General features: G+C 36.6%; 1 protein-coding gene across 1 annotated transcript in view; it reads left to right on the top strand.

The window, feature by feature from the left end:
* The window catches only part of FAM188A (family with sequence similarity 188, member A), a 153,585-nt gene that overhangs the window by 53,603 nt on the left and 84,024 nt on the right, over positions 1 to 15,958 (top strand). The window contains exon 9 of the mRNA XM_006872606.1: positions 12,461 to 12,531. Within this exon, the coding sequence (XP_006872668.1) occupies positions 12,461 to 12,531 (71 nt within the window). The remainder of the gene's footprint in view (positions 1 to 12,460; positions 12,532 to 15,958) is intronic.

Below are 15,958 nucleotides of genomic sequence, written 5' to 3'. Positions count from 1 at the left end.
CTTAAGGTTCGCAGCCCGATTCGTAACCACTACGCTACCATAAAATCCACCAGCTGCTCCTTGGAAACATGTATAAGGGTCACTTTGAGTTGAAACTAACTCAGCAGCATTTAACAGCAAGTGGGTGTGTGGTAGTATGCCATTGTGATTTTGGTTTGCATTTCCCTAATGTCTAATGCCTTTGATTATTTTTTCATTTGATGGTAGACCATTTGAATTTTTTTTTTTTTGGTGTAATATATATTCAAGTCCCTTGCCTGTATTTAGTTGTTAATTTTTCTTTTCCTTTTTGTTGCTGAATTGTAGCAGAGCTTTACATTCAGTGCATAGTAAGCCCTAATCAGTTCTATACCTACTTTACTATATTTCTCTTAATATGCAAAATTCTGTTTAAAATGCTGAGCAAATTTGATGTTTTTTGAGACTTATAAATCACCCTCTGTTCATTTCTGGGCCTCAGTTATTCTTCTGTATGGCGCTTTGGGATAAAGCACTGGCCCGCAAGGTTGGCCATACTTACCAGCCACTCCCTGGAAACTCTATATAGGGTTGCTGTGAGCCAGAAGTGACTCAATGGCACTTAACAACAATAGCAATAACTTCAGTGTGTCGCCAAGGACACTGAAGTGAAAATCGTTTAGCTGATTCATTTAGTTAAACAGAGCACATAAATAGCTCGGATAAAATTCTCTCTAGTTTGTTATTACTGGTTTAGTTTAAATTCGTGTATTTGTTCATCCAGTTTATATTGAGTCATTATTATATTACCTCCCTTTGAAGTAGGTAGCATAGGCCAAGAAGCTCTATGGTTCCTGTAGTTCAAGGAACATTTTTTTCTTTTATAATTTGATAAGTTGTCACCAAATGAAAGAAGCACATATGATGACAAAGAGAACAATGACTACACTTTTTGCTTCTATTTACACTTTGATCTTAGTGAAAAAATTGTTTTGCTCTTATTTATATAAGTGATTCATGGTCCTAAATTTGAAGTTTATTCCAATTTTTTATCTAAGTGTACTTAATTATGTATTGCTATTAGGTGCTGTCAAGTCGGCTTGGCCTCATAGAGACCCTATGCACAACAAACTAATACACTGCCTGGTCCTGTGCCATCTTTACAATTGTTGTTGCACTTGAGCCTGTTGCTGCTACACTGTACGAGCCATTTTTTCGGGGAGTCTTCTTCTTTGTGCTGACCCTCCACTTTACAAAGCATGATGTCCTCTCCAGGGAGAAGTATGAGAGACAAAGTCTCACCATCTTGGTTAATATGGAGCATTCTAGCTGAACTTTTTCTAATACAGACCTGTTTGTTCTTCTGGCAGTCCATGGTACCTTCAATATTCTTCTTCAGCACCACAGCTCTCATTATGTGGGTTTACATGGGAGAACGTCAACTTTACATTCCTCCTATTGTGTTTTGTTTCATTGCAATGATTACAGTCCCCTTATTACATCATCAGATAACCAAAGGGTACCCACCCCCCGGCCATCCGCACACAGCCCCTCTCCCTCTCTGAGTCCACTGTCCCCATACACTCCATCTGTCCACGTCATTGTCTCTGTCTCCATCCCTGGTGTCACTGCCTCTTTGGGTACGTTCCCATTCTTCTCTCTTCTCACTTGATGGTCCCAGGGACCTCCGCTCCTAGACTGCAAAATAATCACTTCCCTCCTTTTGTCAAAAAATATCTACCTCTACATTTCCAACCCTCACAGTCAGTCCTGATGGCAATTATTCCTGATGGCAACTATTGCACCACTATTGTATCCCCATTTCTTTTCACCAGCCCGGTCCCAACAGATTGGAAATCATTCAGTGGAGATTCTACCTTCCCCTGCCCCATCTGGAACTAGGCTCCCTCTTGAAAGCTTGTAAGCCAGTCACTTCTTGCCTTTATTCCCCACCCCCACCCCCTATTTTGGGTAGCCAATGTCAAAGTTGCCCATCCCTGTCAATGGGTGGGAATGAGCCTCACTGTAAAGATTGTTCCCTTTTTTGAGCTACTACATCCATCAGTATAGGTAAAGTTCATCAAATTGTAGCTGGTTGCTCTTCCCCCCACCCCCTTCTTTCTTGTTCTAGTCGAGTTCTGATCATCCAGCCATTGTAAGCAGGTCAAGTGGGTACTGTCTGCAAGTATGGGTGTTTTTGTGCATCTCCCCTCACTTCGTATCAGCTGGATGCTTCACTCTCCGCTCTAGTCCTCTGTGGCCATGTCACTGCCTCTGGGCCCAGGAGTACCTGGGTCTTGCCATACTGCTGGCCATACAGGTCTCCACCTGGGTTCACAGGAGTCTATTGAATGTGGTCGGACTTAGCTCCCAACTTCATTGCTGTTTTTACCCCCACTTCCACTTACTGGTGACCAGCGTGCTCACTAGCCAGACCACATGCCTATTCATGTATTTCCCTTGTCTTAGACTTGGAAGGGAGTTTCCTCTGAAGGGACCCGATGACTTGCCTTGATGGCTCCTGGGCGAACAGCTTACTTGTTCTTGTAGTAATCAATCAGACTGCCGTTATTGTTTCTGATTTTTCCTGCTGGTCTTTCTTTCACGAAGTATCTTCTGCTCTTCTAAGCCGCTCCAGACTGGTCTACTTGTCATTTCCAGTGGAAATTTCCCACCTCAGACAATTCTGGATGGGTTTCTGGATTCCACCTATGGTCTTATGTAATGCAAAGGCTCCACCAGAAGCCTCGTTCACTGGGCAACTTCTAGCCCCCTTTAAGGTATTCCAATCAGTTATAGGCTAAAGACAGACTTAAAAGTTTTCTATTGTGATGTTTCTGGCTATTCTTTTCTCCCTGCCACAAGTGTCTATTTTACAATGGTAGGCAAGGGAAACCAAGATTCAAAAGACAGCCATTCCCCTCTTTTACCCATTCAAACCATGTCGCAATCCCTGTATCCCGGAGCCCTGTTGTTCCAAGGTTGTGCATATGTCATCATTTATCTCTGTCCCACTTAGTCCATTCGAACCTGCCTAACTATTCTCCCATCAGCCCCTCCCACTTCCTGTATATTGCCCCTCCCTCCCCCCAGCAACCAAGCTGTCCTGTGTCTATTCCCTATCCTGTGCTCTATCTTGCGCTCCCTCCCTCCCCGCCTCTCATCCCATACATCCCAGTGATCGACACACACATATATATAGTGTTCCTCCACCCTTTTAGGGTGGGTTCTTTTTCTTAGTCTTTTACAGTAATGATCCTATGCAGTATTTCTCCTTCTGTGACTAATTTCATGCAGCATAATGTCCTCAAGGTTTATCCATGTTATGCAGTGGCTTGCAGCTTCCTTGTTGTTCTTCAAGGTAGCATAGTATTCCATTGTGTGTATGTACTACAGTTTGTTTATCCATTCTTCAATTGATGGACACTTAGACTGTCTCCATTTATTTTGCTATTTTAAATAGGGCTGCTGTGAACATTGGTATGCATAACTCATGTTATGGCTCATATTTCTTGTGGGTAAATACCAAGTAGAGAAATTGCTGGATCATAAGGTATTTCTATTTCCAACCTTAGGAAGCACCATATTGCTTTCAAGAGAGGTTGGAGCATTTTGCAGTCCCACCAACAATGTAGGAGGGTCCCAGTCTCTCCGCATCCTCGCCAGCCTTTATTGTCCTCTACTTTTTTGATCTTTTCTATTATTGCTGGCGTGAGATAATATTTCATTGTTGTTTTGATTTGCATCTCTCTAATGGCTAATGATCGTGAACATTTCTTCATATGTTTGTCAGCTGCCCAGATCGCCTCCTTAGTGAAGTGTCTGTTTATGTTCTGTGCCCATTTTTTAATTGGGTTATTTGTCTTTTCCTTTTAAAGGTGTTGTAGTTTCCTGTATATTTTAGAATGTTGTAGTTTCCTATGTATTTTAGTCTCTTGTCTGATGTGTCGCTGCAAAGATTTTCCCATTCTGTGGATTCCCTTTTTACTGTTTTGGTGAAGTCTTTTGATTCACATACCAAAGTCTTTTTTTTTTTTTTTTTTAACTATGAAGTTGGTATTTCCTTTACAGAATATTAGTTAATTATCCAAGTTCTGCTCCTTGATATGTGAAATTTCATCTCACGTAAACGTATTCAATATTTCTTGAAATACTCACTCTATAGGTTATTATCATTCAGTGTTTTTGGTTTTTAAATATAATTTAAGAATCTAAGCTGAACAATAACCTTGAAGTAACTATCATATTAAAAAAATAAAATAGGCAGGGTATATTTGTTGCATTTTCCTTCAATTATTAGAAATGTTGCTCTAACGTTTTCATTCACTAAAGCTAAAAATAAAAGTCCATACATTTATTCATCACTTATTGAATGTTTCCTGTCTAATGACATGCTAAGGGGGTGGTATATTATAATATACAAATAAAAATCATTATTCAAAAAACTACTAGTGTTACATCATTAGGAAAGTCATTTTGCTTCTCTTAGTTTGAGTTTTCTGGTTCACAAAATCTAGAGGCACTGCCTTCCTCAAAGACCTTTTATAAAAAGGAAAGATCAAATTTCTAAAATACCTAAATTGGTCTTTAAGAAGAATTCCATTTTCCCTCAGGAAGCCTAGACACCTAGTTGAGGAAACAAGTGCATGCATGCAGATATATATGGTACAGGGTAAAATGAAGCACATTGAAATAAAGTAGTATTAGAAGTTCAGAGAAAGGTGAGAAGTTTTACTGTGTGGTTATGTTGGGTGAGCAAAGAGATTTTAAGTAGGAATTAACATTTTAGTAGGCCTGAAAGAAATGAGAGGTAGGACATTTTGGGAATTGTACATTTTGTATTCAGAGGCCAAGAGGTAGATCAGTTTAGCTGGAGAAATGGTTCCTAACCTTAGCTACGTATTATCACTTAGGGACTGTAAAAATGTCTGTAAATGCTGAGGTTGTACTGCAGATCAATTAAATTAGAATCTGTAAATGGTGAGGGCTAGGCATGATAATTTGTAAATTTCCCTACATGATTCTGATACGCAACTAGGTTTCAGAACCAACAGTTGGAAAGCATTGAATTCATGAAGTATATTGATAAGAGACTATAAATGTACTGTTGAGAAAGACAATAGATAATCATAATGACTAAGAAGTTTAAACTTTATTTGATAAGTTTTAGGGAGAGAATCATAGAATGCATTTGAGCAAAGAAATGACATAATAAGACTTAGAAACTAAGAACATTAATCTGTCAGTTTGTAGGGTATATTGTAATATGATGACCATGTGAAAACTATAGTGTATTATTCAGACAAGTTCGGGCAAATGATGACAATAAGCATGGCAAGGAAAGAGAAAAAAAAAGAGCAATTAATATTTATGTACTTCGTGCTAAGCAGTATGTTTTGGATATGTATCTTCTTGGTCTCCTTTTTATAGTTACAATAACTGAGGCTCACATAGTTTATTTACCCAAAGATGAAACATAATAATGAATATACACCCATAGTACATTCTCTGCTCTACCATTCTGTTTCTGTTAAAGAGAATAGAAGTAGATAATCTAGAAAAATTTATCAACTAGTTAAATACATGAGGATCAGGGTTAAGTGCTCAGCTGTTTACCAAAAGGTTGGTGGTTTCAATCCATCCAGCGTCTCTATGAGAGTAAACATTTTTACTATTGTCAAAAGCGTGAAATGTTGGTTGACTAGACGTTGTTAAGTGAAGGAGTAGGTATATATAACTGTGCCAAGCACTGTTTTAAGTACTTGATGATATCCTTTTATTTTTTCTACCCATTTACTCACTTCATTTTTATTGCTACCCTAAAAAGGTCATTGAACTCTTGGTGAGGCTCTGTAGGATAAGCACTGGCACGCTAACCGCATGGTTGGTGTTTCAAACTCAGCAGACACTCCTCAGAAACCCTAGACCAGTTGCTATGAGTTGGAACTGACTCAGAGGCAGTTAACTACAACAACGAAGGTCTTTATTCCCATCTGTAAGAGGAAACTGAGGCAGAGTGGTTAAGCATCTTTCTTAATTTTGCATAGCTTTATAAGGTGTGTACCTGACATCAGTAGTCATAAAGACACAGGAACAGATCTTGTTGATAACCCACAGACAGCATGTATCATTAATTTAGATTGTATCCAACAATTAAATAAATACTTTTATTTCCTCTACCAGTACTTAGTAATTAGCAGCAGGAGAAAAAATGGATTTTTTGTATTGTCTAGGAAGGCCAAGATGGCTCAATAAAAGATGGAGCAGTTTTCTCACTTTAATTATTAAAGATAGTAATGCTTATTCCTTCTTACATAGACAACTTATTTCTTCCAGTCTGTCATTTGTCTTTTTACTTTTGATGAACATTTAGATTGTTTTCATTTTTCATCTATTACAAGCAGTGCTGGGATAAAGATTTTTATGTGTAAGTCCTTCTGTACATATTTAAATATTTCTGTAGCATAGATTCCTAAAAGTAGAATATTATAAGTTTTGGCATCTGTTCTTTTTTAATAATTGCTTCATTGAGATATTATTTACATATCATAACAATGGATCCATTCAAAATATAAATTTCCATGATTTGTAGTATATTCTCAGAGCTGTGTAGTCACCACCAAACTGCAGTCCCCTTAGAGCATTTTTAGCACCCCATAAAGAAACACTTTGTCCAGTAGCAGTTGCTTCCCATTCTTCCCTCGTCTTTGGCAATCATTAATCTACTTTCTGTGTCTATAAATTTGCCTATTCTGAGCATTTCATGTAGATGGAATCATATAATATGTGGTCTTTTTTTGACTGGCTTCTTCCATTAAGCATGATGTTTTCAAGATTCATCATGTTTTAGTATGAATCAGTACTTCATCCCTTGATATTGCTGCGTAATATTCCTCTGGATTTCCTGTAGTTTATATATTCATTCACTAATTAAGGAGCTCTGGTAGCATAGTATGGTAGCATAGTGGTTACAAGCCTTTCAAAAGTAGGCATCTGGGTTGTTGCTACTTTCTAGGAATTATGAATAATGCTGCATTGAAAGTCTTTGTGAAGGTTAGTGTTTACAAATCAGGCTGCTAATCTCAGGGTCAGCAGTTCGAAACTACCAGTCATTCCACGGGATAAGACTTTCTGCTCCCGTAAAGATTTACAGTCTCGGAAACCCTGTTACAGGGTCACTATGAGTCAGAACCAATTCCGTGACACAGAACAACAACAACAACAATGTTTTCATTGTTTAACCTTTTAAGGAACATCTATTGAATTTTGATAGATGATTCCAATTTATATTCTGAAATTTGTTTTGCCAACTATTAAACTATGTAGATTTTCAGTGTTATGAAATTTTCTTCATTATAACCAAGACTCAAATTATCAGCTTTATCATATGTCAGTCCATTTATTAACAAACAATGGCCTGTTTTAATTCACATTTCTGTGGTGTCTGTGATTCTGAGTCTGAGCTCGGTAATCTTTTTGTGTGCCTGCCAGTTTTTAATGTTTCTTCTTTTGAGTGCTGATTGTCATTCTTGGCATTTCGTGGGGAGTAGTTAATTTCTTTTATTCACAATTTCTAGTCACTTTTTATGAATTCTCTGTTAATTCTGTGTGTATTACATTTATGTTGCAAATATTTCCTTCTAGTCTTTTTGGTCTGTGTAACTTTGTTAATGGTGTCTTTTATTGGACCCAAGCATTTCATCTTTATGAGGTTAAGTCGTTTGATCTTTTCTTTTATAGCTTCCATTTAGTTTGGTTTCTTTTCTTTCTTTCCTTGTATCAGCTTTATGTTTCTCCCTCCCTAAGATTAAATTAATATTTTCTTTGAATGCTTTTGTGGGCATTATTTTTTCCATTGGGTGTTTCTTTAATCTATCTGCTTTAATGTTTATTTATGACTGTTTTGAGGTAGTGATTTACTTTTTTATTTTTTTCCCTAAATAATTACCAAATATACTAAGTTCCAGTAAATTCTTCACAGATATAAAACACCTTTTTAACCATTTCACAACCAAGTTGAATTTTTTGTTGATGCTGTGTGTTTTGAGTAATGGAAGACATGCTAAAATCAAGGGGAAATAAATTTTTGTGAGCAAGTGTGAGTTTTGATCCACTTAATGGAACACTTAATGTCTCATGTGCTCTGGTTCTAAAATTGGTGAGGTGAGTCCTGTTTCTTCACATTAGAACTGTTAAGCCGGTTCCCACCAGGCAGTACACATACTACACCTGGGATAAGTAACATTTCAAGTCAATTTTCCTGGGGCTGAAATTGTTGGTGGGTGAGATACATCCCATGGGTCACAGAAGGACTGGGCAATAGCAGAGTTTTCCTAGATGTACAGTACACAAGTCATTTTTTGTACTGTTCAGGATCAGCACTAGACTGTGCACCACAAGGTCAGCAGTTCAAACTCACCAGTCACTCCATGCAAACCCTATACAGGGTCACTATGAGTCGGAACCAACTCGACAGCAGTTAACAACAACCACCTGATGTTGTATTTTTCCCAAATTTTCATAGTCACTTTTCTGTTTCACTTGAACTTTTATCTGAGCTTTCCCAATTCTAGTCTGAAAAATACCTGTGAGGGTTTTAATGGAATCGTATTTATGGATTATTTTAGGAAATTTGAATCTGTGCAATATTAAGTCATTACCAACAGATTGCTTTTGATGTTCTTTAATAAAATATTCATCATATAGCTTACATGGGTCCTGAATCCTGTACCACTCCTTTCATAATTGTCAAAACTCTTTTGCTTCTGCAGGAAAATAGAAATAGAACTACAATAGAAATAATTTCCTTAATTACATTCTTGACTACCTCCTTAGTTCTTCAGAGTGACTAGAGTGGTATTTTTGAAGTGTATATCTAATCATGTTTTTTTTCATTGTTAAAACTGTCCAGTGGCTGCTTCAAAAATCATCCAAACTTCTTATCAAGACTTGAAAATCCTTTTGTAGTTTGACTTCTGCTTACCCACCATCTGTCTTTATCCTGTACTTGGAGTCCTACTGTGGTACTGTAGGATAAGCAATGGACTACTAACCACCAGATTAGGGGTTCAAACCACCAGCTACTCCTTGGAAACCCTATACAGGGCTGCTAAGAGTCAGAACTGACTTGACAGCACTTAACAGCAACAACTACAGTACATATATTTGGAGCTGAGGCTTTCTTTGGTTTACTTTTCTGTAGATAAGATTTCCCATAGTCTCGTCTCTATCTTAAATAAATACCTCAGTATTTGTATGTTCTTTGTTTTCCTGTGTATTATACATTTGTTGTTTTCGTATGTGCATGGGATTATCATTGTTACTTTGATGTTTTCATTTTATGGTGTGTTGTTGTTGTTGTTGTGATGTGCCGTGGAGTCGGTTCCGACTCATATGGTGTGTATATATGTTATATATGTGGTGCTTATGTGTGTATGGTGGTGGTGTGCTGCGGAGTCAGTTCCGACTCATAGTGACCCCGTACAGGGTTTCTGATGCTGTAAATCTTTACGGGAGCAGAAAGCCTCATCTTTCCTCCATTGGAATGGCTGGTAGTTTCAAATTGCTGACCTTGAGGTTAGCAGCCCGACTCGTAGCCCCTATGCTACGAGTAATATAAATATACTAGTCTAGACATTCAATTAGCAATAATCATGCCTCGGATAAACCTCATTGGCTACAATATTGCCCCTGCAATAAAGATTTACAGCCTCGGAAACCCTGTACAGGGTCGCTATGAGTCGGAACCGACTCCACGGCACATACAACAACAGTCTAGACATTGGTTTAAAATTATGAAATAGATGGTGCAGTATGTAATTGTAACACTAGGTGGTGTGGTGGTAATTGATTTTAGAAATTAGACTATGACAATGTTTTTCAGCATACATATTCTTTGAACATAAAAATATTTAATGCTGCATGCACTTCAGATAGGAAGAAGAGGGTAAAATTTCAAGGTTAGAGGGTATCCATCGCTACATACAATGTTGCTTCAGAAAGCTCCAAGGGAAGTCGAATGAAGAGATAATGCAGTTTTTCTCCAAACTTTTTGACGCTCCTTCATACTTGTGCTGCTAACCCCTATTCTCTCCTGTGAATACTTTAAGCCAATGATTCTCCAACTTTTGTGGTCTTTATGCCCTTTATACTCTTGAAAATAATTAATGATCCCTAAGAACTTTTGCTTATGTGTGTTACGTGCAATTAATGATCAATATTGTATTATGGATGTGCTGTGGGTGAATGCGCCAGACTGCAAAACCATTTGAACTGCAAGGTCAGCGGTTCAAGCTCACCAGTCACTCCTCAGAAACCCTATACAGGATCACTATGGGTCAGAACTGACTCAACGGCACTTAACAACAACAAAAATACAAAAGTATTAATTTGTATAAAAGTACCAATAATACACCCATTACTTGTTAGCATAAACATTTTTATGAAAAAATAGCTTTCTGAAACAAACCAGAAAAAAAAAAAAACCTTGATGACTCAACTTGTAGTGACTCAACTTGTACTGCCTGTTATTGTGTGCTGTTGAATTCATTTCTGCTCAGAGTGACTCTGTCAGAAAGAGTTGAACTGCTCATGTTTCCTAGGCTCCACATCTTTAGATCTTTTCTCCCAGTGAGCCACTCGTGGGATTGAACTGCTCATCTTCTGATCAGCAGTCCAGTGCTTTACCGTTGCACTCCAGAGTTCCTTGGCTCGTTAGGGTTATACCTAAAAAATTTGAAAGCTGCAGCACATATACTTGTTGTTGTTGCTAAGTACTGTACAGTCAGTTCCAACTCATAGCAACCCTGCATAGGGTTTCTGAGGCTGTAAATCTTTATGGGAGCAGAAAGCCTCCTCTTTCTCCTGGGAAACGGCTCGTAGTTTCGAACTGCTGACCTTAAGGTTAGCAGCCCAATTTGTAACCACTATGCTACCAGAGTTCCTTGTAGGTCAGTGTTTATTGTAGCATTATTTACAATAGCTAATAGGTGGAAATTAACAGAGGAATGGATAAACAAATGTGATGCAATAATACAGTGAAATACTTTTGAGCCGTAAAGGAAAATGAAATTCTGAGACATGCTATGCTATGAATGAGCCTTGAAGATATGCTAAGGATAAATGCTGTAAACTCCAATGTATGTGAAGTATTTAGCATAAACAAATGTATAGACTTAGGTGGGAGTGGTTACTGAGTTTCTTTTGGGGGCGGTGTCAGATTTTTGAATACTGGTGGTAGTAGCCGAGTCTGGTGAATGTGATTAATGTCACCAAATTGTACACTTAATAAATGTTAAAATGGCAAGCTTTTTGTTATATACTTACTACATTAAGAATAGTGTTGTTTTAACTTTAATGACTTGCTAATTACTAGACAGCTGGATTCTCATATCTGCTTATACATTCAGATATTTTATGATATAGCACATCATTTAGCCTCTGGAAAAGCCTATATTCGTGAGAGAGTAAGAGTAAAAATTGTAATTGGTATCTTAGTTTGATCTTGTATAGTCCTTAAAAGGCTGTTATGGACCCCTAATAACCCCATGCCACAATTTGAGAACCTTTGCTCTAACCCATCTTGTTTCTCTAAGAAGCTAGTGACAAAATACAAATATGGGTACTTATATTACTTCTGAATTTGTAAATCCAAAAAGTTAAATGACCAGTTCTTGACTTTTATTATGTAAAAATTGTACTTAAGAATAAATAGTAAAGTATTTATGACAAAAACGAGTTGATAAGAAAAGCAAAATAAAAATATGGACAAAAAAAATGCCTAGTGTGTTTATTTGTTGTTGTTAACTGCCAGCAAGTCGATTACAACTCATAGCAACCCTATGCAGAGTTTCCAAAGAGTGGCTGCTGAGTTTAAATTGTCATCCTTTTGGTCATCAGTGCTACACGTGGACACAGTCATGAACCATGCTATTCCTGAGCCTACATCTTCTTAATTCTTTCTTTCAATTCATAGCTTTTTAACAGAATTCCCAGGCTAAAAACTTCTAATGAAGCTTTGACGGATTGTTTGCACCTCAAATATATTGAGGTGCAATGCCTGTGTTTAATTATAAGCAAAGGATCATAACAAATATTTAGGTTTTAAGTATTTTGCAGATTTATTCACTGTAAACTGACAATAAATCTTAGAAATTATGATGACCATATCCATTTGTGTTTCTAATTCAAGTTAGCCATTTTGTGTGTACCCTTTTAGTTTTGAATTTCCAGGAAAATTTACCTTATTTTAAAAGATATTTAATAGAAAGTTCTATAAATGCATTGAATGTGCCTCAATAGTGTCACATTTACCTGCCACAAACTTGATCTTATGATTAATCTAATATTGCTAATTTGATGTTAATTCACAAAAATGTAGTTTTGAATATAAATAAATGTTACTAATTTGGATATATGTATATATGCATTTATGCAAAAGTATTTTCCAGATTCGCATATACTAGAATACCATGCTAACTTTTTTTTTTTTTTTTTTAAACAGAACTTCTTGGTATACATAAACAATCAGCTATAGGCTTCTTAACATTAATGGAGGCTTTAAGATACTGTAAGGTAAGTTTATATTTAAGGTGCTTCGGATGTTTCTTTAGTCATATGCCCACTGTTTTCGATACAGTATCTCTGTTTCTATGTTAGCGCATTTTAGTTTATTATATATTATTATTCCTTCCTGATCTCTCAACCCAAAATGGCAGTGTTAGTAATGATAATATTGAGCTGACTGATCATACAGAGTTTCTTATGCTATATTTAGTTTTCGTGTGTGTTTGTTTTTGGGTAGTTTGGATTTTTAGAGGGGGGGAACAAAACTTAGCACAAAGTAATATATAAAAATAGAAAAACGGTTTACTGAATATAAATATATTTTATGGTATACTAAGTTGGAAAAAATATACTGTTTCTTCTTCATGATCTACCAGAGTATACTTCACTCAAAAAACTGATAATACTTTATTAGACACAGAAAAAAAATTTGCTATGTTACTGAAATTCTAACTTTCCAAGTTAAACTCTTTACCACATGTGCTAAGGGTAAGAACTGCCATGAAACACTCATTTATGGCTGTACATTATATTGTCTTTCCTAAACAATCGGAAATAACCATTGAATATCCCAACTCGTTTTAAATGGAATTTGAATCATTCATGGCTTGCATTTAATAAAGTGTCATCATGATTTGTGTGAAAGAAAGAAGTAGATGGACTATTCATTTCCATTTTTGAGTGGTGCTGGTTGTGGTGGTGATGTTTATTTTTAATACAGCAATTGTATCCTGCTCTTTCTTTTTTTTGTCAGAAATTCTTCCCCTTTCATAGTAATACTGAGACAAAGTAGATGAATGTATGAAATAGGATTCGTCCTGCTCTCAGTCATTGTTGTTGTTGTTAGGTGCCATCTGATTTACAGAAACTCTATGAACAACAGAATGAAACACTGCTAGGTCCTACACCAGCCTCACAATTTTTAGGCATGAGCCCATTGCTGCTACATCTGTGCCAATCCATCTTGTTGGGGTTTCCCTCTTTTCCACTGACGCTTCACTTTACCAAACATGATGTCCTTTTCTTGGGTCTGGTCCCCCCTGATAATATGTCCCAAGTATGAGAGACAAAGTCTGGCCACTTTGGCATCTAAGGAGCATTATGATAATACCTGTTCCTACATAGATTTGTTTATTTTTCTGGCAATGCATTGTACTTTTAGTGTTCTTCTCCAACACCATAATTCACATGCATCAATTCTTTTGCAGTTTTCCCTAAGCGTTGTTCAACTTTCACATGCATATGAGGCTATTGAAAATACCATGGCTTGGGTCAGGTACACCTTAGTCCTCAAACTGATATCTTTGCTCTTTGACACTTTAAAAGAGGTCTTTTGCATCAGATTAGCCTAATGCAATGATGCTTGGTTTCTTGACTCCTGCTACCATAAATGTTGATTGTAGATCCAAGTAAAATGAAGTCTTTGATAACTTCAGTCTTTGCTCCATTAATCATGATGTTATTTATTGGTCCAGTTTTGAGGATGTCTGTTTTCTTTACATTGAGGTGCAATCTGTACTCAAGGCTTGTGGTCTTTGATCTTTATCAATAAGTATTTTAAGTCCTTTTCACTTTCAGCAAGCAAGGTTGTATCATCTGCATATCTCAGGTTGTTAATGAGTCTTCAACCATTCCTGATGCCATACTCTTCTTCATATAATCTAGTTTCTCGGATTATTTGTTCAGCACACAGATTGAATAAATACGGTGAAAGAATACAGCCCTGGCCCACATCTTTCCTGATTTTAAACCATTAAGTATCCGTTGGTTCTGACCTAACAACTGCCTCTTGGTCTGTGTATAAGTTCCTGTTGAACAAATCAAATGTTCTGGAATACCTGTTAGTTGTAATGTTATCCATAGCTTGCCATGATCCATACAGTTGAAAGCCTTTGCATAGTCAGTAAACCACATGTAAGCATCTTTCTGGTATTCTCTGCTTTCAAACAAGATCCATCTGATAGCAGCAATGCTATACCTAGTTATATGTCCTGTTCTGATTCTGGTTTGACTTTCTGGCAGTTCCATGTTAATGTACTGTTGTAGCCATTTTTTGAATTATCTTCAGCAGAATTTTACTTGCATGTTACATTAATGATATTGTTGAATGATTTCCGCATTCCATTGGGTCACCTCTCTTTGGAATGGGCACAATTATGAATCTCTTCCAGTCAGTTCACCAGATTGTTGTTTTCCAAATTTCTTGGCATAGATGAGTGAGTGCCTCTAGTTTGTTGAAAGTGCCTCCGGTTTGTTAAAAGATTTTGATTTGTATTCTCTCAATTATTGAATACTTGTTTTTTTACCAATATCTTTAGTGCAGCTTGGACTTCTTTTTTTAATTACTGTTAGTTCTTGACCATATGTTACCTCTTGAAATGGTTGAACATCGACCATATCTTTTTTACTACTGTAACTTCCATCTTCTCTGATGCTTTCTGTATCATTAAATATTTTGCCCATAGAATCCTTCAGTATTTCAAATTGAGGCTTGAATTTTTTCTTCAGTTCTTTCAGCCTGAGAAATGCAGAGCTTGCTCTTCTTTTTGTTTTTTGTTTTTTTAACTCTAGGTCTGTGCACATTTCATATGATAATTGACTTTCTTCTTGAGTTGTACTTTGAAATTTTCTGTTCAGCTTTTTTGCCTCCTCATTTCTTCCGTTTGCTTTAACATCTCTACACTGGGAAACAAGTTTCAGAGTCTCTTTTGACATCTATATTGGTCTTTCCTGTCTTTTTAATGACCTTTTGTTTTCTTCCTGTATGATGTTCTTCATGTCATCCTACGGTCTTTCTGGTCTTCGTCATTAGCGTCTAATGCTTCAAATCTTTTCTTAAGAGGGTCTCTGTATCTAATTGGGATATGTTCAGGGTCAGATTTTTTCTCTCATGGACTTGTTTCAGTTTTCTTCACCTTTAGCCTGAACTTGCATATTAGCAATTGACAGTCTGTTCTACAGTAAACCCCTGGCTGATGATATTAAGCTTTTCCACTGTTTCTTCCCACATATGTAGTCAGTTTGATTCTTGTATATTTCATCTGGTGAAGTCCACATGTAAAGTCACCTTTAACGTTTTTTAAAAAAAGTTATTTATAATGAGTAAATCATTGTTCTTTCAGAAATCCATCATGCTATTTATAACTACTGATTCTTCTTCTGTGTTTCCAACCTTTTCATTCCAATCACCAGTTATTATCAGTATACAGTATACATCTTATTTTTAATGTTTTTCTTATGGATTGAGTGAAAGTTTACAGAACAGATCATCAGTTTTACATTCAACAAATCATACACCTTGTTTCATTACAATGATTATAATCCCCTTCATGTACCATCAGTTAACAATATTTCTCTCTAGTCACTTTAGCTTTTTTTTAAAAACAAAACAAAACACTCAGGCATATATAATAATTCACATCTCCAAAGGGCATGT

The sequence above is a fragment of the Chrysochloris asiatica genome, unplaced genomic scaffold (assembly GCF_000296735.1).
Source record: "Chrysochloris asiatica unplaced genomic scaffold, ChrAsi1.0 scaffold00206, whole genome shotgun sequence".
In the NCBI taxonomy this organism is placed as follows: domain Eukaryota; kingdom Metazoa; phylum Chordata; class Mammalia; order Afrosoricida; family Chrysochloridae; genus Chrysochloris; species Chrysochloris asiatica.
The sequence above is the reverse complement of the archived record's forward strand: the minus strand, read 5'-3'. Positions and strand labels throughout refer to the sequence as shown.